The 24,935-nt window shown below is 38.1% G+C and overlaps 1 protein-coding gene across 1 annotated transcript in view; it reads left to right on the top strand.

Moving 5' to 3' along the window:
* The window catches only part of GPC5 (glypican 5), a 1,357,540-nt gene that overhangs the window by 245,005 nt on the left and 1,087,600 nt on the right, over positions 1-24,935 (top strand). Inside the window, exon 3 of the mRNA XM_067713048.1 lies at positions 1,936-2,624. Coding sequence (XP_067569149.1) covers positions 1,936-2,624 — 689 coding nt within the window. The remainder of the gene's footprint in view (positions 1-1,935; positions 2,625-24,935) is intronic.

Raw genomic sequence — 24,935 nt, 5'->3', positions numbered from 1 at the left:
AGACCCAGTGATGTGTAGTTTCCCCACACAGCTCAGGTGATCAGACCATTTGGGGAAACCTGGTGTTAATGCAGTCTCACTTGGCACGGCAGCTAACCTGAATTGGAGGCTTCAGTCACCCTACTAATTCCATTCTTTCACACTTTCATTGAATACATAGTACATAGCTTATTCTCTAGTGGGCGCTGGAGAGGTGTGGGTAAACACAGGAGTCCTGCCTAGTTAACAATCTTGTTTGGAGTGCTCTGTGTTGCAATAGAGTTGCAACATCCTTTAAAGCTGTTCCCTTTGATTGTAGGGTAGGGGCACTTTCTTAGTTCCAGCTGCTGTAACAGAATACAGTAGACTGGGTGGTTTATAAACAACAGAAATTTATCAGGGTACCGGCAGATTCCATGTCTGGTGAGAGCCCACTTCCTGGTTCACAGATGGCTGTGTCCCTGTGTGGCAAAACTAGCAAGGGAATACTCTGGGATCTCTTTTGTAAGGTCATTAATCCCATTCATGAGGGCTCTGCCCTCATGACCTAATCACTTCCCAAAGGCCTCCACTTCCAAATACCATTACGTTGGAAATTAAGTTTCCACCTAAGAAGTTTTGGGGGGACACAAACATTTAGTCTATAGCATGCACCTTGAAATACCACACTAAACCTGGGAACTCAAGAGGAATCAGTCTTGGAATAGAATCAGAATACATGGTATTGTATTTTATCTGCCTGTGTTCTTCATGAAATTTTTTGTTTGTTTGTTTGTTTTTATGACATTATGGCATATTCATGACACAGTTTCACTTCATTAGTAGCTCTCCCTGCAACTTTGCTTTTATCATTTCATTTTATTCTACTGTTCATCTCTTTTTATAATATACTCAGTGGTTTGATTGCTGAATTATTGTGTGGTCTTTTACAACCTAATTTAAAATAACTGCAAGAGTGGGGTTACGGGAGATAATTTTATTGATGAATTTTATAATTAATTATATATCGACACAGTCCAGTATCATATTTAGGCTAATTATAAAATGTAATTACTAGGATATCCGAGGTGGTTGACTGCTGTCTAAAGCTATCATTTTGAAATACAATTTTCACTTGCTGATTACTATAACCTCCTTTAATTTGTGGATAAATCATTCTCTGTTCTTTCTGTGGAGAAATTGATTTGGAAGCATTCATTATAGAAGTAAGATAATGAAATATCCCACAGTAAAGTCTTTGAAGATAAGATGATTAAAACAACAGTTGATAGACAGTTCAGAAGGTGGTCACACACTTACTTATTTTCATCAGTTAATGCAACTTATGATTTTCCCACTGCTTAACAAGGTTTGACAATTTTAAGGATGGTTTAATCATGAAATGTTTTATTTTCTTTTTAATTTGAACATTCTGGAAGCCTGACAATTCTCAGGTTTCCCTTTGGGAATTTAACCTCTCTTTGTAGTAACTAGTCTATAATCTACTAGCTTTCATTCTGAAAAAGAAAAGAAAAGAAAAGAAAAAAGTGAAATCATAAAAATACAGTAAGTGTTGAGTCAAATATTTAATGTCATTGTCTTTTATAAATAATGAACTCATGATTGGAAATTGTTCTCTTAGTGACAATTTTTTTCTATCGTTAGCAGGTTATGAATGACTATGAATAAAAGCAATAAGAATTTACTATACATGTAACTTCTTTTTGATTTCTGCACTTTTTGTGTTTGATCCTAGGAAATACATATCTATAAAATGTGTGTGTCGTGTGTAGTGCCCACCTTCCACCAGGCGTTATCCTTGGGAAGCTAACTTGGGTTTAGTAGGCTGAGCATTGCCATTTAGATTCTTAGGTTAGTTTTGCTGCATTAAGCTCATTTACTGTCCGGAGCAGATGGATGAACAGTGTTAATGTGAATACTAAGCCTTTTCATCCTTTACTTCTGCTTTTGTTACAGAAACCCTTGAAACTCTCATCAGACAAGCAGAAAATTACACCAGTATACTGTTCTGCAACACCTACAGGAACATGGCCTTAGAGGCCGCTGCTTCCGTCCAGGAGTTCTTCACTGATGTAGGGCTCTATTTATTTGGTGCGGATGTTAATCCTGAAGAATTTGTAAACAGATTCTTTGACAGTCTTTTCCCTCTAGTCTACAATCATCTCATTAACCCTGGTGACAGTTCCCTGGAATACTCAGAATGCATCCAGATGGCCCGCCGGGACATTAGTCCATTTGGTAATATTCCCAAAAGAGTACTGGGGCAGATGGGGCGATCGCTGCTGCCCAGTCGCACATTTCTGCAGGCGCTGAATCTGGGCATTGAAGTCATCAATACCACAGACCATCTGCACTTCTCCAAAGAGTGCAGCAGAGCCCTCCTGAGGATGCAGTACTGCCCGCACTGCCAAGGCCTGACTCTCAGTAAGCCTTGCATGGGATACTGCCTCAACGTCATGCGAGGCTGCTTGGCACACATGGCAGAGCTTAACCCACACTGGCATATGTACATCCTGTCATTGGAAGAGCTGTCAGATGCCATGCATGGGACATACGACATTGAGCACGTGCTGCTGAACTTCCACTTGCTCGTTAATGATGCTGTGGTGCAGGCTCACCTTGACGGACAGAAATTATCGGAACAGGTAAGCAGCCACTCAGTGTTTACTGATTTCTTAGAACTCAGCAATTAGCTATATATTACATAAAGTGTGTGGATTATAAGCATCATGTACTTTAAATTATGGCAGCTTACCAAGCTAATACTTTAGGAAATAGTAGGAGAATGCATGGGTTATCATATTCAATTCTAAATGTATTTTACATCTTACATAAAAATTTTGGTTAGCTAAAATACCAGTTCTTCCTCTAAGTAGAAGTCTTCTTATAGGGTTAGTTCAGTGAGGTAGAGAGGGCTCAGTTTTAAAATCAGGACCAGTATAGACTTGATTCTCTGTCTGCCAGTAATTCTCAAGTCCCTTAGCTTCTCTGAGCCTCAGTTTCCTCACTGAAAAGAAGAAAATAGTAACACATAACTTTCGGAGTATTCTTTTTTGGGAAGATAGGCAATCATGTAGGCATACTACCTAGTATGGTGCCTGGTACTCCAAAAATGGGTAGTTATTGTTGGCATTTCAAAAGTATTCAGCTTTAAAATAGAAAATGCCAGTTATATAGTCATTAAATGAAAACTTGATATCTTAGGTTTCAAAAGTGTTTCTTCAGAGACGCTCCAGAATCTGGCACCATCGTGGTGTGATGATTTTTTAAAACATGGTATATATGGCATCACAGTGCTTTCTTCCAGGGAGACTTTAAGAAACAAAATAATCAAATCAAAGGACATAAGAGTTTTCTATTTCACTCACCTTCTGTAGAACCATTTCAAAAAATATTCCCAGCCCCTTTAGTAATAGTTCTCATATCCTATACAGTGAAGTAAGACACACTGTTGCTGTTTATCCTAAATCTTTTGTCCTGAAATAAAATTATACTCTTAGTGCCAACAGAATACATCTCCCCACCCTAGCACTGATTTACTGAATTAATAAACATTCTCATTATTGGCTTTGTAAGTCTGTTCCTTTCATTCATTTCCAATAGAAATTGGATATGAAAATCTTTATGTCCAAGCACATACCCCACCTTTTCTTGCTAACTTCCAAGGTCTTTGCAGTACCTGTGTGAGCCAATATGGTACCTTTATGCAAATTAGAAATGGTGTCATCTTTCGGTGGATGTCATGCCATGCTGTGGCTCAGCAGGTCCAGCGTGAGCTGGATTTCACTTCTCACTCCTGATTCATTCAACTGGGTATCCTTATGTAGTCAACAAGGCTCCCAACCATATGCAATGGTCCTCGTCTTTTTGCAGTATCTCATTCCTTTAGGGAGATCATACATGCACCAAAACTTTTGCAAGGGGTATAATAAACCAACTCAAAATGAGGTTTATAATAGAATTCTAAGGTTTCGTGTATTTCATAGTTATGAGGAATAAGCATTTAGGTGCAGGAAACAAAACATCAATAATATTGAGTATCTCCAGAAGGAAAACAGGTACAAGAAATCTGAAACCAAGTCTAGATTTGAATTATTATATAATTTCGGACAAACCATTTAACCTTTCAGGGCCAGAGTTTTCTAATATATATAAGTGAACTGATTTTTAAGATTCTTTTTTTTTTTTTTTTTTTTTGCGTTATGCGGGCCTCTCGCTGTTGTGGCCTCTCCCATTGCGGAGCACAGGCTCCGGACGCGCAGGCTCAGCGGCCATGGCTCACGGCCCCAGCCGCTCCGCGGCATGTGGGATCTTCCCGGACCGGGGCCTGAACCCGTGTACCCTGCATCGGCAGGCGGACTCTCAACCACTGCACCACCAGGGAAGCCCCAGGAGGGCCTTTTTGTATCCTTAAAATTTATCACATAGAAAAATATCTACTTTTTCTATTCCAAAGGCTAAACTAACACAGGTTTGTAGTTAGATAGACATGTTTCAACTCCTGAGTTTCCTACTCATTAGTCATGTGGTCTGAACAAGCTACTAAAACCCTCTGAGTCTGTTTTGTCCTGTGTGAAGAAGGAAGTGATGGTTTAAGTGACACAAGGTGAGGCTCTGACATTCGTAGGTACTTGGAACCTGAGAAGCTTGCTTTATTCTTTCCATATTCTGGGACCAGCCCTGAGCAAACCTCGGTGAAGCAGGTTACTTTAGTGTTATAAATGATTAGAATCATCGTCATGCTTGCGTTCTATAAATAAATTTTTAACAACATTTTTGTCATATGAAGCTCCTTGGTGGATTTTCAAAGAGCATTCTTTCCTTTAAGCAAATAATTCTATTTCATTTAATAAATGGTCCTTAACTATCTTGAAAAACATCAATTATTACTAATAAATTGTAGATTCTTTTCCAAATAAAACAACTGAGACATTCTTTTTAACTTATGGTGACAGAGGAGAAACTGACTTTAAATTCCTTGAAAATTGGCTCATTATATTTATTTCTGCCAACTTCAAAGTGATTTATAAGCTGTTTATCAAGCTTTGATAACCAGTTCACACATCAATGAATTTAATAAATTCAAAATAAATTACTGGTGAGCCAGCAAATAATGACTTTCTCACATTCACAAAGCAATCTCTGAGATCTAGTACTTTCAAGTCTAGTCCTCAGTAAATACGTACAGCTACTTTAAGAAATCCATAGGGGTACCTGATGTATCATATTTCCGTTGGATGAATTTCAACTGGAAAAAAAATTCTCAGTTTCCTGAGAAAATTATAAATATCTTCTATTTGGTAAACCATTAAAGAAACAAAATCTAATTTATAAGAGAGCATTTCAATTTTATAATCGTTCTGGGGATTAAGACAAAAATCTAATAAAGCATTAACAGAGGCCATCAAAGTATGGAGATTAAAAGCACAGACTCTACTCTCAGACTGGATTTCCCATCTGTCTCTACCACTTACTAGCTGTGAGTTTGGGAACTTGATTATTTAATCTTTCTTGAGTTTCCTCTTCAATGAAATGGGGCAATAACAAACAGTACCTACATCATAGAGTTCTTGTGAGAATAAAATGAGCTTCGGTTAGTGTCTTATACGTGGTAACTGTTTTAAAGCCTACTAATTATTAGTACATATGTTCTTTATAAATACTTCATTGATTTCTCTGGTGTTTTAAATGCTTTCAATGTGAACACCTCTTTCTTACTGTGGTATAGAATTCAAAAAATATTTTAAATGGGCATTTAACGTAAGTGGGTAATTGTAAAGATGTTCCTTGAAGGAGAAGAAAAAAACTGGAATTTTTATTTATTTAAATTTATTTATTTATTTTATTTTTGGCTGTGTTGGGTCCTCGGTGCTGCGCGTGGGCTTTCTTTTAGTTGTGGTGAGTGAGGGCTAGTCTTCATTGTGGTGCGTGGGCTTCTCATCGCGGTGGCTTCTCTTGTTGCGGAGCACGGGCTCTAGGTGCGCGGACTTCAGTAGTTGTGCGGACTTCAGTAGTTGTGCCTCGCGGGCTCTAGAGTGCAGGCTCAGTAGTTGTGGTGCACGGGCTTACTTGCTCCGCGGCATGTGGGATCTTCCCAGACCAGGGCTCGAACCTGTGACACCTGCATTGGCAGGCGGATTCTTAACCATTGCACCACCAGGGAAACCCTAAGACTGGAATTTTTATAAAATATTATTTAGAAGTCTACAATGTGTTTTAATATTAATGGATATTAATTGCTAATTATTTGATAACAGTAATTCCTTTGTGAGGAAATGATGGAATGATTGATTTTTTAGTAGGAAATGATTTAAAGGATTGAATGATTTCTTGGTACGAAATTATTCATTTTGTAAATAAAAACTTGATATTTTAAAAAATTATATCTGCTATTAATTAAATTTAGAATATTAGTTATTAATATAATTGAATGCTTTAACTTATTAAAGAAACAAGAATGCAGGATCTGGGTTAATTCCAATGTTTCAACCTCTTCTAAATGGAACAAATGTTACCAAGAAACTCAACTGAATGTTGATTCTATACAATTTTAGAAATAAAAAGGTTTTTTCAGCTTTATTGAGATCTAGTTGACAAAATAAAATTCTTCTTTAAATATATGGAAGAATTCAGTAGTGAAACCATCTAGTCCTGGGCTTTACTTTGTCGAGAGGTTTAAAAAAAATTTTTTTTTTTAATTACTGATTAAATCTCCTTATTCATTATTGATGCTGTTCAGATTTTCTATTTTTTAATGTCTCAGTCTTGGCAGGATATATGTTTCTAGGAATTTATCCATTTCTTCTAGGTTATCCAATTTCTTGGCCTATTATTATTCATTGTAGTCTCTTATGATCCTTTGTATTTCTGTAGTGTCAGTTGTAATATCTCCTCTTTCGTTTATAATTTAATTTACTTGAGTCTTCTCTCATTTTTTTCTTACTCTAGCTAAAGATTAGTCCTTTTTCTACCTTTTCAAAAACGAGCTCTCAGTTTTGTTGATATTTTCTATTGTTTTTTTCTGGTCTCTGTTTCATTTATTTCTGCTCTGATCTTTGTTATTTCCTTCCTTCTGGTAATGTTGGGCTTAGTTTGTTCTTCTTTTTCTAGTTCCTTGAGGTATAAAGTTAGGTTGTTTATTTCAGATCTTTCTTTTTCCTTAATGTAGGTGTTTATCAGTATATACTTTCCTGCTTTTGCTGCATCTCATAAGTTTTGGTGTGCTGTGTTTCCATAGCTGGGAGTTAAGGGTTCCCTCTAGCCTGTGCTACCTGTTTCCATGTGGGTATTTTCTCATTTGCTTGATGTGCAGGGTTTCTCAGCTAGTTTCTAAAATGGCTCTGTGTATACAATAGCTGTACATTCTATGTATCTTCGGGAAGAGGGAACTTCCTAGGGAAACGAGGAGCCTCCTATAATGGGAATTGCTGCCACAGAAAGTTTCTGTTTTTAAGTCTGTACTGGGTTCCAAAGCATAATTTCCAACAATAAAAGTCCCACTCTGTATTTGTAAATAAAAAATCAGTTTTCCACATCTCTTACCTTTGCACTGTTAGTACAGTTTCAGCTGATTGCATCCCGATTACTTTAGGATAGCTATGTACTTCAATTTCCATACCTTTCAAGATTGAGTTTAAGGTGAACTGTACACACTAATGCACTCTAATTAAACTACATTGTTGTGATAACTAATATTTGATCACTGCTTCTCTACACATCTACATTGATCTCAAACTGTAAAATGAAAGCCTAATAAATTAATTATGTGTTTTTAGGTATCTCAATGATATCTTTATATATAAATTGAAAGGAAAATTAAAATGATAGCCTGGGTTATTTATGGTAAAGCCTAATTTTATTTTATTTCTTCCATAGTGTGGTATATATTTTCCTAAAAATCACTCTGTATTCAATTTTACATAATAGAGACTATGGGACAAATAAGGTTAAGGCAACACATTACTCTCTCAAGTCTGTGTCCTTGAAATTGCCCCTAGTGTGGGAATGGTGGGTGGTATATACATTCCAAAGATGGGGGGTGGGGGCAGGTAAGGAGCCTCTGATCTCCTGGGTCCCGCTCACGTGTCAACTGGCAGTCATGTCCTCTCCATGACCTCTTCCAACAATATACAAAAAGCCAACAATGCATTATTTCTGAAGCAAAGTTTATTTTTTTAGGAGCTTTCATTCACGTATATTTTTGTACTTGGCTAACAGAGAATAAAGGGCTGTGACCAAAGGTTATAAATCAGCTACCTGTGGACAAAGTTTATGAGTAGGTGGGCAAGACTTCATTGAAAATACCTTCATCATGTCATTTGATATATCTTGATGACATCTTCATCAAAATATCATTTTTACCTTTGCCTAATTTTTGTTTAACTGATGGGTTGGGCTAATGTCGAACTTGTAATTATTATATTGTTCAGATGAGCTGGTTCTTTTGAGGAATAAGACTGGAGCTTGACAAGAGAAAAGGGAAAGGCATAAGAATTAAATTAGCAACAATTGAAGGGGGAAGACATAAGCTTCTAGAGCAAAAGTAAAGGCTCAGACAGAATCCAATGAAAGTGGGCTAACTGAAAATAGAAAAATCTATAAGCTAATAGAAAAGAAAAGGAAGATTCATTAGACTATGAGAAGGTCATCCAGTCCAACTCATCATTCTAGACAGAGATCACTTTGAAAGGTTTTCACCCACTTAATTCTGGATACTAAATAGTGACAGGGAGCTTGCTCTTACAGAAATGGTAGCAGTAAAGCATGTAGCAGTAATTAGTGGGTTTTCCTCTCAATGGTAGGCCCATTGAGTTCTTTTCAGATGTGGAATGAGACAGAATTTTCTGACTAGAGTTAAGTCAAAGGGTAATCCTATTGTCCATTGATTTTCTACTCAAACATCATAAAAAATTGAGATATTTCTGTAATATTTTCAGCCCCAGCTGGTAAGAATTTTCTTTACATGCCTGATGAGATCCAAATCCTTCATATTTTGGAGACTTGCTCCCTGCACATGTGGATCATGGGAGGAGGGGGTGTCCTCTTTGGCCCTTTGATAACCTCTCTTGAAGTGATTGGCAGTGGTGAGGACCAATCAAGATCCAGGTACCTCATGTATATGTATAACTGATTCACTTTGTTATAAAGCAGAAACTAACACACCATTGTAAAGCAATTATACCCCAATAAAGATGTTAAAAAAAAATAATAAAAATAAATAAATAAATAAATAAATTAAAAAAAAAAAAAAAAAGATCCAGGTACCTCATATGTAAGTCTAAATTTTTTTAGGAACACATTGGATAACAAGCTTGCATAATTTAAGGATAGATATTTTATAAGACTTTAAAAATATTGCATGATTAATTTGTGATTTTACCTTTCTGAGCAAGATTGTGGTATGAATTACTTGAGAATAAGCACTGATAATTATGATTCTTTATTTCTACTCAATTTCCTGGGAAAGAAAAAAAATTATTCAATGTCTTACGAAGCCCTGAAGTCCTATAAAGGGAAAGCTGGACACAGATCTCTGGGAATAATGGTCCATCAGGTTTGTGGACAGCTCTAGTCGTTGGAGAGTTCACCCTTATGGTGAATGAATGTCTGCATCTTCAGTTGTCCTGCCTGGTACTCTAGAATGGAATGTTTGAAGATAGGGACTCAATCTTGGACATCTTACACATCAGCTATGTGAAAGCTATTACTATGCTCCTTGCCTGATAGCTTCTTCTTTGTAGGCTTTTGACTCCCTTTTTATTCAATTCTTCTTTACATGCTTTCTTGTTAAGATCAAGATTTTAACCACGCAGCTCTGTCTTTCTCTCCTGGAGGACCTGCTGACCTAGGATGGAGTCGGCCACACTGGAGGGAGCTTGGGGGTTGACAACTGGTAGACTTCAGGCATGAACTTTTTCATTCCCTCACCGTCAAAGCCAGATGCTTCTCCTTCCTCAGGGATCTGGAATCTGGAGGATTCCTGATTGTAGTCTCAAGACTCTATCAAATATATTTTTTAGGAAATCGGGAATGGAAGGATAGTTTTCAGAACCTTTAAATTTCTTTCTCAATTTTTGCATCGTGTACGCCTCTGTTTTGTTATGTTGTTGAGGTTTCTCTGAGCTAACAGAACTCTTACACCCATAATATGAGCTTGTGTCTTCTGGGAATAAGAAGGTTTTAATAATAACCAGCGATTCTTTTTAATTTTTCTGAAATAATTTTTGCTTGAATTTTTAAAGTGTGTAGCTGTTCATATACATTACTGATGTTTTTGGCTGGTTCGGAACAGCTCTCCTCTACCTTAAATGGTATAAATTCTCTCCAAATTGGATACTGCATAAAAAATTGTTTTTTTTCCTTAAGTGCAGCAAGGATGCGATATTTCTGTTGGAGTTTTTGCCTCTCCCTTTTTGCCTGAGTGTTTTCTGAATGCAACAACACTTTCTTGGTTGGAGATTTTTAATGCTTTGATTTTTAATGCAGATAATTTTTAAGTGCATTGATAATTTTAGCTTCTGCATGTAATTTTGTGTACATTTGCTGTCTTTTTCTTTTCTTTGAGAGTTTGTAAACTGGTATTAACTCAGTCTCATAAGTCAGCAATCTTTTGTCTTCACCAATTAAGAGGTCTCCATTTTCTGATGCCTTTGACATATGCAATTCCACATTTCCACACTTCATGTTGTCCTTCCCCAGAACAGCAGCCCAATATCTCCTCTCTAGCAAGTGTTCATTTAGAGTCTTGATCAGACTCTCTTTATTATTAAAAACTCAATCCAAAGGCAAGGTTTTATGAGAGGTTTTTTTTTTCCTTCTAAATTAATTTTGCCCATTCTTCTCTTCCAGTTTTGAGATTTTATGAAAGCAGCTTTATTCTTCTCTGAAGGTTGGAATTTACCTCCAAAGGCTCTGTTAGTGCTACCTGAAGCTGTCCTCCATTCTTCTGATGGATTTTGAAGGCTTTTTTGGTTGTAACCTTGTTTCGTTTGCTTTGATGTGTTTCCTAAAATATTTAATCTTGCTTATAATGTCAGCCAGCAGCTGAACTTATAAACATTTAGATTTTTCTCCTTTCTGTGCTTTCTGTAAGTATTTGGCTTAAGCCCAAGTAAAGAGATGTAGCTTCTCAGCTCTTTATTCATGGTCTTCACTTTTCCCATGTCTTAGAGTAAGTTCTCAAGTTTGGCTTCCAGTCTGGGTGATTTAAGGTCTCCAGACTCTTTCCAAAGTAGCTAAATTTCTCAATAATTTGATATTTTTCCTTTAGAAGGACAGACACTCCAGTGGGCAGTTTTTTGTGTCTCCTTTTTGTGTCTCCTTTTGTGCAAAGTTTTAAGCACAAAACCCTCACTGTGACGATAAAAGCCATCATCACTCACAGCATTTCTTGGGGATCTGGGCCTGTGCTAAGCTCCTTGACAGCACTGCCACTGCTGGGCATGGAGTCTCCAAGGATGAGTATCACACAGAGCATCACAGCCATCAGTGGGCTCCCCATGGCCCCCAAGGCCACTGATGACTCAACTCAGGCTGCCACGTTCCTATGGCCATAGCAGATCATACAGCCCTGCGCTGAGAATTCTGCCCAGAATGTCCATGGTGCATAGAAACCAGAGCATTCCTCACTGGAAGTGGTATAAGTGACAAGAAAAACAGTGCCTCTCAAGATGTGCCCCCCACATCTGAACCCACAATGTCAGCGGTCACATCACGTGACGCTGGGGTACCGACGAGGCTCCATAGGGCAGAGGGAATGGCCAGCAGCTCCGGCCATACTAGGTGTTTCCTGGCTGCCCCAAGAACTAAGCAGGGAAATGTCTTTCTGTGTCTGTAGTTGTTTATGTTTGGGAAGCTCCATGGTGAAGGGCTGCAGGCCCCCAACAGTGGCCACTGATCCTCTTGTTCTTCAATGAACTTTTCATTCTGTGGCTTTGGAGATCTAACCCAGCCCACGATGATCAGAGAAGACTCTGGCTCTCCGTGTGCCCTTGGTTTGTGTCTGGCTCGCCTTGAGTGTGTAGGGGCCAAGTGTGTGAGTGGCCTTATGATGGGCCCTGCGTAGGGTTTTGACTCATCTCTCTGTTTTCACATTTAACAACTAAAGAAGAAATCATAGGAATTTTCAAAGTCTTCACATTTCAAGAATGTGCAGTCTAACTGTGATCTTTTGTTCCCCTTCCACTTTTCTTCTCTGTCTGAGCCCACAGGGACTGCGTGGACCAGAAGGGTTAGTGGCTGACATCTAACCCTTCTGAGCCCACAGGGACTGCGTGGACCAGAAGGGTTAGTGGCTGACATCTAACCCTTCAGCAGCAGAGACAGGTAGACTCTCCTACCTTTTAAAATTGAGGCTTGCCTTCTCCTTACTCCATTTTCAGCTATCTCTGTGTGTTCATTTGGAGACTAGCATAAGTAGACGGAACCCTCTTGGTGTCAAAATTACGCAAGGGAAATATAAATAGTGATAAAAATAGAAAGCCAGGAAAAGTGCGTGGTAGGGTGTGAGAGAGTCAGTTTTAGGCTACATACTAAATTCATCAATGACCTTGAGCTGTATTTGTCTGTACTATATGAATAGTCTTACTTGAAGAAGATCCCACCTCAGTACATCAACCAGTAGTAGATGCTTGATGCTAGATATCACTGTTGCGCAAGGAACTGTGCACTTCAAGGTGACCTCCAGTTTTTAATCTAGGGTTAGGAAACCTTTATCCTCGAACTGGATAGAGAAGGATTCTAAAAAAATCCACCATGTTGTCAAATGATAGGTGGTTATAGCTTCCATCAATAAAGTAGTAAGTATGGGGAAAAATAATCCAAAAAAATGAAAAGAAGGCAAACATTACTCAGTCCTATTTCTGTGTATAAGGACCTTACTATGCCCTGTAGAGTCAGACGTTATTTTACGGAGGATCGATACATTGCAAATAATTTTTGTCCTGTTGAATCACAAGTTATTTTCATCTGATAGAGAAAGCAAACTGGAGAGTTATTGTTTTATTTACCTGAAAAATATTAATCATCTTCTACATCTCATTTTAGAATAGTATTCTGGGGTTCCCTCTTTCACTGACTATAACACTGGTATGTACTGTCAAGCAGCTTTACTGGGCTGTTTTTCCCTCATTAAGGAATTGAACAAATATTTCACAACTGCTCGTCATATGTTAGTTTTTCTTTCCTTCTTTCCTTCTTTCCTTCTTTCATTCTTTCCTTCCTTTCTCCCTCCCTCCCTCCCTCCCTCTCTCCCTCCCTCCCTCCCTCCCTCTCTCTCTCTCTCTGTCTCTCTCTCTTTCTTTCTTTCTTTCTTTCTTCATTGGGTCTTCATTGCTACGCACAGACTTTCTCTAATTGTGGCGAGCGGGGGCTACTCTTCGTTGCGGTGCGCAGGCTTCTCATTGAGGTGGCTTCTCTTGTTGTGGAGTACTGGCTGTACAGGCCAGTACAGGCTTCAGTAGTCGTGGCACACGGGCTCAGTAGTTGTGGTGCACGGGCTCAGTAGTTGTGGTGCATGGGCTCAGTAGTTGTGGTGCATGGACTTAGTTGCTCCATGGCCTGTGGGATCTTCCTGGACCAGGGCTCAAACCTGTGTCCCCTGCACTGGCAGGCGGATTCTTAACCACTGCACCACTAGGGAAGTCCCCATATGTTAGTTTTAGAGTCACATTTTTTATCTTTTTGAAAATTATACTGTGACCTCTCACATTGAGAAAAAAAGTTTCTAGAAAAGTTATCATAATGGATGGGATTCTTTGGAAGTGAGAGGAAATCAAATTCATTTAAACCTTCCTGAGGGGGGGTAATTATTAAGTCACATGACTAAAGGTCAAAAGGTACAGGTAGCTGAAGATCTGACTTGATCTATTTCCTCATGAATGTTATTAACATGCTTCTCTACTTCTCAGTGAAGCTTTAGTCTGTCTTGGCTTGTTTCTCAGGCAGACCATCCCCAAGTGCTAACAAGGTAGGCTATACAATCTCTAGGCTCATTCTTGTGTAGTTTAGCAAGAATAAAAACAGAACTTATTTCCCATGGATCAAAATCGCTTATATGCTTGCTCATTGCTTTGATTTTGAGCCCATTCATCTCTCTGAACTATCTGCTCATACTCTGGCTGGACACCCTTGGGTCATTTTCCCACCCTGGAGCCATATGTGGGGTCAGCTGACTTAAACAGGTCAACAGAGAGTTGGAGTGGGTATTCCCAGAGGATGAATGGAGGGCAGCAGTGAAAACAGAAAACAAAAAAGAAAAATCAAACAGATAAGAAATGAAGTATATGTTATCATAATAAAGGATGCACTTCATACTGAATGTCTTTTAGGAATGTGCCAAATAGTATCGACATACACGTAACCATGAAGTAAGATACAAACATGATGGAAATAGACATTCAAATTAAAGCTAACACATGATGGAAACAGAAAACTAAAAAATGTTAGAACTATTATATAGTTCCAAGAGCACAATGGAACTTCTGGAAGCATTTGTTTTAAAATCAGGAATAAGACATCCCTGTCATGTATTACACTCTCCGAGTTAAATGTTTAAGTGGAGGCACTAATTAATGTAATTAGACAACACATCAATAAAAAGTAACCTAATAAAAATGGGCAAAGCGTTTAAAGAGATGTTCTCCAAAGAAGGTATATAAATGGCTAATAAACATACAAAAACATGTTGTCATCATTAGTCACTAAGGACATGCAAATCAAAATCATAAGGAGGCAGTTACACTTCACACCCCCTAGGATGGCTCTAAGGTAAATGACAGACGATAACAAGTGTTGTTAAGGCTGTGGAGAAATTTGGACACTCACACGTTGCTGGAGGGATTGTCAAATGATGCAGCCACTTTGGAAACCAGTTTGACAGTTCCTCATAATGCTAAACATAGAGTTATCATATGACCCAGCAATTTCATGCCGAAGTATATACCTAAGGGAATTGAATACATATGTTCACAAAAAACTTATATGTGGATATCCGTGGCGGCTTTATGCATAAGAGCCAAAAGGTGGAAATGACCTAAATTGTTCACCAACTGATAAATGGATGAATAACATGTTTTACTTTTTAAAGCATGTTACTACTTTTTGCTTTTTTTTTTTAACATCTTTATTGGAGTATAATTGCTTTACAATGGTGTGTTAGTTTCTGCTTTATAACAAAGTGAATCAGTTATACATATACATATGTTCCCATGTCTCTTCCCTCTTGCGTCTCCCTCCCACCCCTCTAGGTGGTCACAAAGCACCGAGCTGATCTCCCTGTGCTATGCGGCTGCTTCCCACTAGCTATCTGTTTTACGTTTGGTAGTGTATATATGTCCATGCCACTCTCACTTTGTCACAGCTTACCCTTCCCCCTCCACGTATCCTCAAGTCCATTCTCTAGTAGGTCTGTGTCCTTATTCCTGTCTTACCCCTAGGTTCTTCATGACATTTTTTTTCCTTAAATTCTATATATATGTGTTAGCATACGGTATTTGTCTTTCTCTTTCTGACTTACTTCACTCTGTATGACAGACTCTAGGTCCATCCACCTCATTACAGATAGTTCAATTTCCTTTCTTTTTATGGCTGAGTAATATTCCATTGTATATATGTGCCACATCTTCTTTATCCATTCATCCGATGATGGACACTTAGGTTGTTTCCATCTCCTGGCTATTGTAAATAGAGCTGCAGTGAACATTTTGGTACATGACTCTTTTTGAATTATGGTTTTCTCAGGGTATATGCCCAGAAGTGGGATTGCTGGGTCATCTCGGTGCTTTGTGACCACCTAGAGGGGTGGGAGGGAGGGAGACGCAAGAGGGAAGAGATATGGGAACATATGTATATGTATAACTGATTCACCTTGTTATAAAGCAGAAACTAACACACCATGGTAAAGCAATTATACTCCAATAAAGACGTAAAAAAAAAACAAACAAAAAAACAATGTTGTGTTAGTTTCAGGTGTACAGCAAAGTGACTCGGTTATACATATACATGTATCTATTCCTTTTCCAATTCTTTTCCTATTTAGGTTATTACAGAATACTGAGCAGAGTTCCCTGTGCTGTACCATAGGTGCTTGTTGGTTATTTGTTTTAAACATAGCAGTGGGTACATGTCAATCCCCCAAATCCTTCTTTGCTGTAGCCAAGCTGGAGTTCTCTTCACTCCTGTAGCATACAGTCCTCTCCTCAACTCCTGTCACTTACGTTTTTCTGGAAGTAGGCTCCTTCCCAACCATGCTCCCCAACACCTTGATCTGCCTGATGATAGGGATGCTGCTCATTTTGGTCTCATCTTAGCTGCTACGAACCCTGGGAAGCGTTCCCTGGCCTCTGTAGAAAAGGTTAGGTGACTCTTTATTATGTTCTAGTAATGCCATATCTTTTCCTTTACAGCATTTTGCATACATGCAATTATTTAATTATTCACTGATGTTTTATATTGAATTGTCTGTGCGCAGAGGGCAGAGACTAGCCATTGTGTTCATCACAGTATTTCTAGAGTCTAAGTCTTGATGGACACGTTGAGTTCTTTGATGAATACCTGTTGATCAATGGTAAATCTGGCCTTTCTGCTGCGTTGTTGGGACTGTTGGAATTGTCTCCAAATTGATCTCTCTGCTCCACCTTTGCTTTCTTTGTGTCTACATGAAAAAATCCAGACTCCTTAGCATGGTGTGCAAGGTCCTCTGGGTCACGATAACACCCTTCCTCCTTCCGCAGTTTCATCCTATTTCTCCTGACCTGCCCTCCTTGCATTCATGTTTCAGATTAAGGTACCTCACCCTTTCCCCTCAGCCCCTCGTGGACTGGATTATTCTTCTACTCTGACCACCTTACCAACAAAACTGGAAGCTCCTCTAGAGAATTCACTGGGTCTTTTTCATTTCTTTATCCTCAGTGCCTACTGAAGTGTCTGGCAATATTTATTGACCTGAAATGACCTCCAGACTCCACAGTGGAAACGTCTTGATTAATGCACTGAATTAGATTTAATTTCAAGCATTTATAATTTTTCAATGAATGTTAAATTACTAGCATTTCATATCTCCCGTGAGAGCACAGCAAGGCAATTGTGATAATCTATGATTCTTTAATGAATGCACAAAACGCTTCCATTAAACTTTTATGTAGGTAAATACTTTGGCATCATTAACGTTATATCTGCATTTATCTTAAGCCCAGTCAGAAATCCCATTTATCAAATTAGGCTATTGGAATAAGGGGCAAAGCAAAAATAAAAAACATTAATAACAAATCTTGATAGATATGCCCGTAAGTTACTCCACATACTTCTGTGAGTGAACCTACACCAAGCCCTCCACCTGTAGTTCTCAGTCCAGGACGGCAAACGTCAGGCATTAGGGCATTTCCACTTCACATATTTGTTTGGTGCTAGGACAGCCAGAGCTGCTCAGGGAGCTGGAGCCAGACTAAGGCAGGCTGCCAACCTAGATGCCCTTTAGACCTATTTATTTCTGGTTTACAGAATCCCTCATGGTTCGTATAAGGACATTTTAAAAACTGCTCTCTGCTGTTCACTAGCGTTCTTTTAGATGTTAGCGGTAGACACTGTTTCAAAAAGTGTTGTATGATCTTAAGTTTGGGGGAAATCTATATAAAATATTGATCTCCTGGGGATCATTGCAGGTTATCACCATGCATATTAGTGCATCAAAGGCTCTAATAAATCTTACTGTTTAAGAATATCCGTTAACTAGATTAAGGAGAGCATTTCCAATGTATATTTAACCAAGATGCCATGTTTGCCTGGACAGATACGGAGTTTCTGCTAAAAACCCTTTGGAAAATGCTGATCAGAGGTAAGTTTATGATGTATTTGTGGCTTTGGCCACAAGTAAATTACATTGGAGGGGAGTTGAAGGTAATGTAGCCTAATATCTGGCCAGATAGGTTTAAGTTTAGAGCTAAACTGTTGGCAGATGTGACACTCAGATGGATCCCCTCACATCACGGAAGGGTCACCCTAAAATTCACCATGGGCTCTGGCAACACAGTCCAGAAAATGAATGCCTTTGAGAACTCTATATGAGTTTGGTTGAACTGTATTCTTTCCAGGTGCAGCAAGGTGAAAATGGAAGACTAGACATTCTCTTGACCTTGTAAAAGTGGTCTATGTCCATGGAGAGACGAGAGTAAACAGATCTGAGTTAAATACCTTAGCCTGTATGTTAGTCTTCTAGCTTTACACTAATCATTTTTATTCAATCCCTTATCTTTATAAACCGACAGTTATCATATTCACAAGGACCATTAGGATGAATTCTCTAGTTCAGAGCATTCAGCAAAAGCAATGTAATACTTCCAGTTTAAAGATATATATTATTGGGACAGCTTCGTTTTCCCTCACTAGCTTGGATGAAGATGTAAATGCTTCATAAATATATTAAAAAATCATAATATATAATGCCAATAGAATGTGATATTTTCATTGCTTGTTTATCAACAAATAATATAATCTATGCAATTAAAATATACATCACAATCATCAATGTCCTTGATAGAGCATTCTTATTTCCACGCTGGGATATATAAAAGTCCCACTGCTAAGTCCCAGCCCAAAAGATAATGCATAGAATCCTTTCACCCCAGTGTTTGGCCTCCTATGACTTTGCTGTTGGTTTTTCCTCAGCATGACCATCTGCTGACTAGCCTTAGAACAAAGGGATATGGGGTGTTTCCTAATATGTTTCTTACAGAACAAGTCATACCCTATTAAGAGACAAAGGACAGTCCTACCTAGAACTTTAATAACCCACCATCTGAGAAGTAAATATTAAGATTAGTGGCAAAAAGAAACCAAATTAATATTACAAGATGGTTAAATGGAAATAAAAGAAAGCACATGCATTCACTTTAATCTACAAGCAAGAGGGGTTTTTTTAAATAAAATTAATTTTATGTTTATGAAAAATTTGAAATAAGTAAGAGAGCAGTGCCCAATTTAAAAATACTCCCTTTAATGCCTAGGTAGTCAAATGTGACCAGGTGATGGTAGTATCCACATCTTCTTTTCAGCATTTTACCTTTTCACCACTTGCTACAGTTCCCAGGATAAAAAGAAGTGTAGTTAACAGTAATGTCTTTTCTCCCTTTCTTTAATCTCACATTCTCTACCACTGATGACTTCATGTTTCTGGGACATAAAAAGTGGTTTATTCCCAGAGTCACTTTGGAGACCCTTGTCACATCAGCCTAGAAATTGATGTCTCAGATTAAATTACCACCTTCTTTGTATATATCCAAGGCAATCTCTGAGCGCCAGACCTCTATACATAGTTTTCTGCTTGACACTTTTTCTCAGAATGGTCCCAAACTGTTCAAAACCCACGAATCCAGAATTGAACTCATCATCTTGTCTCCCAATCCCGATTAGTCTTTGGAATCCCCTGGCTCAGTACATCCACCCAGATACCTAGGAATCGTCCTCGACACTTACCTTCCAGTGCTGAATCCTACTGGTTTCACATCCTAACCATATCTCCAATATGTTTGAATCTCTCCACCATCAGCCATTTGCTTGCATGGGTGATGGCAGGCAAATGTGTCCTAATTAGTCTAATCTCATTCAGTCTCTTCATGTCCCCTACTGCCCCACTCCATCTATAGGGTCACCAGAATAACACTTGAAAAACTTAGCTGCAACCTCCTGTACTCAGGATTTAAAGCGCTATAATTGTAGATCTGACAAATCTCTTTAACATGGTCATCAAGACTCCGTATGTCTGACTTCCAAACGTCTCTCAGTCTTATGCTCTCACCAGCAGCTCCCCTCTGTCCTTGGTTACCTTGGAGTTCTTTTACAGATGTTGACCCCAAAGTCCAATTTCTTGAGACTCTATTGTATTGAAATAAAAGTACTAGTAGTATTCAAAGACATAGTACAGAGATGTTTGTATCAGTATTTGCAGTGACATTCTAACCACAGCACTGGAAACAAACAAATATTCGCAATGGTGGACTGTTGAATAAATTAGGATACAGCCACACCAAGGAGGGTTATGCAACCATCACAGATAATGAATTTAAGCTGTATCAATAGACGTGAATGGATTTTTATGTGATATCATGGGATTGAGAAAGTGGAATGAATAGGAATACATATGATCCTATTTTTATTAAGCATTCAATTTTTGCATGGAATATCTTTGTATTTATAAATACGTATATGTATGTATGTTTGAATATGTGCAGAGTACATGGGCATGTGAACGTGGAGAACAATAGAAAGGGATGATAAATGATTTGCTTCACCTGATGATCTGGGAAGGAAAAGATGTGAGTGGCCATAATAAGGGAGAGGGAGTTGGAGAAGCAAACAAAGTAATAGGAAAAACCTATGGCATTTAAAAAAATAGAATGCAGCATTATGATCCCGTTTATGACGTATGTGAGCGTGGATATGTGTGTGTATCTCTGTGTACACATACTTAAGTTAGAAAGCATAAAACTGGCATTCGTATACAGCTAGTGACTCCTGGTATGTTGATGAAATTTCGGTTGCAAAAGAAAGCTTCGCAGGGATGTATACAATATAATTCTAATTTAGTAAAATCAGACCCAAAAAAGAATAAAATGTGTGTATATCTGCTTGTTTGTAAAATTGAGGAGAATGCTGTAGAAGGTTAGGTCTCAGCCAATTTGCTTTCCTTCCCTTGGGAACAACTGGTTAGGTAGTCTTCCAGACATTTAACGTGCATTTATATGCGTAGATGAATGTAACAACAGAAATACGTGATGTTGTAATTTGAATACCATCAATCGTATCCTATTTTACTTATCATTTTTCAATTTTTTTAAACTCATAGTATGTCCTGATATTTCACTTTTAACCATTGCATAGTTCCCTATGTTATAATATACTATGATTATGTAGTGATAATCATGACAGAATGATGGACATTAATTTCTAATTTTCATCATTAAAAATAAATGCTCTCGGGGCTTCCCTGGTGGCGCAGTGGTTGAGAGTCCGCCTGCCGATGCAGGGGACACGGGTTCGTGCCCCGGTCCGGGAAGATCCCACATGCCGCGGAGTGGCTGGGCCCGTGAGCCATGGCCGCTGAGCCTGCGTGTCCGGAGCCTGTGCTCCGCAACGGGAGAGGCCACAACAGTGAGAGGCCCGCGTACCTCAAAAAATAAATAAATAAATGCTCTCTTAAGCATCTTTGTACATGCCTCCTTGTTCTTAAGTGTCATTGTTTCTTTAGGTGAGATATAGTTAAGTAGAATTGCTGGCTGGTAGAAAGTGTAGACTTAAAAACTTAATAAAAACAGCCAGGTCCCCTCCAACAAGAGTTGGAGGTACCGTTTTATACTCATGCTAGCAATGTAAGAGATCATCTTCCCAACACCTTTGCCAATAGCTGATACTGTCCATCTTTAAAATGTCTTCTAGTTGGGTGGATGAAAACTGTATTTTTAATTTCATAGATAAGTGCTAAGGTTATCAGCTTTCATATGACTTCTGCTATTTGCATTTTTTTTCTGTGACTTAGGTATTCATATCCTTTGTCCATTTGCTTTTTTCCATTGGGTCATTTGTCTTTTTAACTTCTCTGAATAATAAGCATTTGTCTCGTAAATATATTGAAATTATTTTCCCAGTCAGCAGTGTTTCTTTCAAGTACCCTTCTAACAATTTTCTAACAGTGCAATTTTTTGACGTCTGAATGTTACGTGGAGTATTAGTTATAGGTGGTCAGTATCTGTGAAAAATAAGAAAGGTAGAAAAGCCTGTAATGCCTCAGTGTGGTAAACAGGAAGACACAATGTTATACTTTGAGTACTTTATGGAGGGGGGTATTTAAATTGTCTCCAGAATTATCATTTGACTATTTCCAACAAATAAGGTAGTTGAGAAGAAACTACTAATTTATTTGCATAAATGTGTATTAGCTTTGTTTGGGGGGGCTGAGTGGGGACTTTGATAGCAATTAGGAACAACAGAAAACAACCAAGCAAAATATTTCTCTGCAATACTCTAAGCTGTGGCGGAACAAATCCTATTGAGATGTACAAACCAAATGCTTGCAAGGTTGACAAATAACCTCAAGTTGAGAGCTCAGGGGTGACAATTTCACAAGTGATATTTTAAATGAACCTTGGAAGATGGTAACATTTAGACAAGCAGAAAAGAAGAAAGTTCAAAGACTGAAAAGTACAGGGTAACATTAGAGACTATGAGTAATACAGTTTAGCTAAAGCGTATAGTGTTTAAAGTGGAGGAATGCTGGGAAATTTGGAGGTTTTGCTGTAAATTCACTTGAAATGCTTTAGTTTGTACTCATTAGGAAATGGGAGGAACCATCAAAGGCTTTGGGTCAGAGAAGCAATATGGTCAAAACGGTGCTGTAGGAAGATGAATCTGGGAGCCTGGGCAGAAGGATTAGAGAGCTAGGAGAATCGGAGAGAAAGTCAGTAAGGGAAGCTCTTGCATCTACGCAAGGAAGAGCTAACGGAAGCCCATTCTAGGGGGAAAGAATTTCCAATGCAGGGTAGGAGAAGTGAAAACGCAAGAGACCTGATCTGACGAGAGCAGAATAAATAGACGTTGAACTTTTTTAAAAAAAAATTTATTGGAGTATAGTTGATTTACACTGTTGTGTTAGTTTCAGGTGTACAGCAAAGTGAATCAGTTATACATATACATATATCCACTCTTTTTTTAAGATTCTTTTCCCATATAGGTCATTACAGTGTACTGAGTAGAGTTCCCTGTGCTATACAGTAGGTCCTTATTAGTAATCTATTTTATATACAGCCTGCGAACATTTAAACCTCTAGCTGATGCCATTTTAAAGCATCTTCAAACATCTTCAGCTTTGAAAAAGTGGGGAAATATGGTCGTATTGATGTATCTCCTTTTTATTTTTTACCTAATTACATTTAAAAATATTTACTTTCACAATGTAGGATTCTCACTCTCTTTGGTAAAGGAAATGGTCAAGTTTTGATTTTGTCTCTAGGGATATTATTTAGTCTTTCAATGTCCTCTGTTCTTCAACTTGATTTTGAGTTGCTTCTCTTTCCTCCCTTGTGGTTTCTCACCACCTCAATATTGAGGTAGTACTGGCTGGTTGGCCGTCTTTTTGTGGCAGAGCTTAGTAGTTTGTAGAATATTAGACTGTATAACTCAAGGAGTTTTAAATGTCACGAAGCCCAATGATCACAGAAGGAAAAAAAATACTTTTTTCTCCAGAGATCATATTGAAAAACGTAACTGAATCAAGCTTTGCTTAGTATAACCAAATTAATATCCACTGTTGAGAATTTTTTCTCATTTCCATCCCCTCAGCCTCAGGGTAGAATTCCTCTCTCTTTTTTTTTTTCTTTCTATCAATGATTCAAGGTTTGTCTAAAACCTTCCCGGGTACCTCTGGTCCCTAGTAATTTTTCTTTGGGCTCCTATACAACTCCCTGCTTATAACATTCTTTTGACACATAGTTTATACCCTATTAAGACATTGTTTATATCATATTGAAGTTAGCTTTATATATTTATCAATTTGTTTCATCATTGGAAACCCTACCTCCCTAATTAGATTATAAACTCCTTGAAGATAAGAAATTAGCAAAATACATTCTAGCTCTAGTTTTTATTGCCCTTATCAATAAAAACTTCCTTCACGCAATGAAAAAAGAAAGAATTCCCTACATTTAGAGATGTTTACAAAATCCCCACAGCTGCACTGTGAATTAAGTATGTATATTTTTCCAGTGTCAGAAGATGAACAGAGCTTATAAGTTATTTGCTTAAAGTCAGATTGTAAATTTTCTCCTAAACCCTGCAATTGCCAATTATGCTAGTACATCAGCATCCTGCTGACCTTCACCAGTGGTGTGGTCAGCCTTCTCAGATGCTACAAGCTGTCCCAGCCCTCTAACCATCCCAGGTCATTCAGTATGTGGCTCTGACTCCAGGATCAACTCCATTATGCCTTTCTTCCCAAGTTACATCAGTGACCATTGGAAATTCAAAATGCTTGGATTATCTAAGATCATTAGTCCATGACCCATCTCCCAGGGTAATGGAAATAAAACCAAAAATAAACAAATGGGACCTAATTAAATGTAAAAACATTTGCACAGCAAAGGAAACCCTAAACAAGATGAAAAGACAACCCTCAGAATCGGATAAAATATTTGCAAATGAAGCAACTGACAAGGGATTAATTTCCAAACAGCTCATGCAGCTCAATATCAAAAAAACAAACAACCCAATCAAAAAATGGGTGGAAGACCTAAATAGACATTTCTTCAAAGAAGACATACAGATGGCCAACAAACACATGAAAAGATGCTCAACATCACTAATTATTAGAGAAATGCAAATCAAAACTATGATACAATGAGGTATTACCTCACACCAGTCAGAATGGCCATCATCAAAAAATCTACAAACAATAAATGCTGGAGAGGGTGTGGAGAATTTATATTCCCACAATTATATTCCACTGTTGGTGGGAATATAAATTGGTACAGCCACCATGGAGAACAGTATGGAGGTTCCTTACAAAACTAAAAATAGAACTACCATACGACCCAGTAATCCCACTCCTGGGTGTATACCTGGAGAAAACCATAATTCGAAAACACATGCACCCCAGTGTTCATTGCAGCTCTATTTGCAATAGCCAGGACATGGAAGAAACCTAAATGCCCACTGACAGAGGAATGGACAAAGAAGATGTGGTGTGTATATATATATATATATATATATATATATATATATATATATATATATATATATATATACACACACACACATACACACACAATGGAATATTATTCAGCCATAAAAAGGAACGAAATTGAGCCATTTGCCTAGACGTGGATGGAGTTAGAGACTGTTATACAGAGAGTGAAGTAAGTCAGAAAGAGAAAAACGAGTACTGTATAATATCTCTTATATGTGGAATCTAGAAA

This window comes from Pseudorca crassidens, chromosome 18, assembly GCF_039906515.1.
Source record: "Pseudorca crassidens isolate mPseCra1 chromosome 18, mPseCra1.hap1, whole genome shotgun sequence".
In the NCBI taxonomy this organism is placed as follows: domain Eukaryota; kingdom Metazoa; phylum Chordata; class Mammalia; order Artiodactyla; family Delphinidae; genus Pseudorca; species Pseudorca crassidens.
Note: the sequence above shows the minus strand (reverse complement) of the source record. Positions and strands in the feature narration are given on the sequence as shown.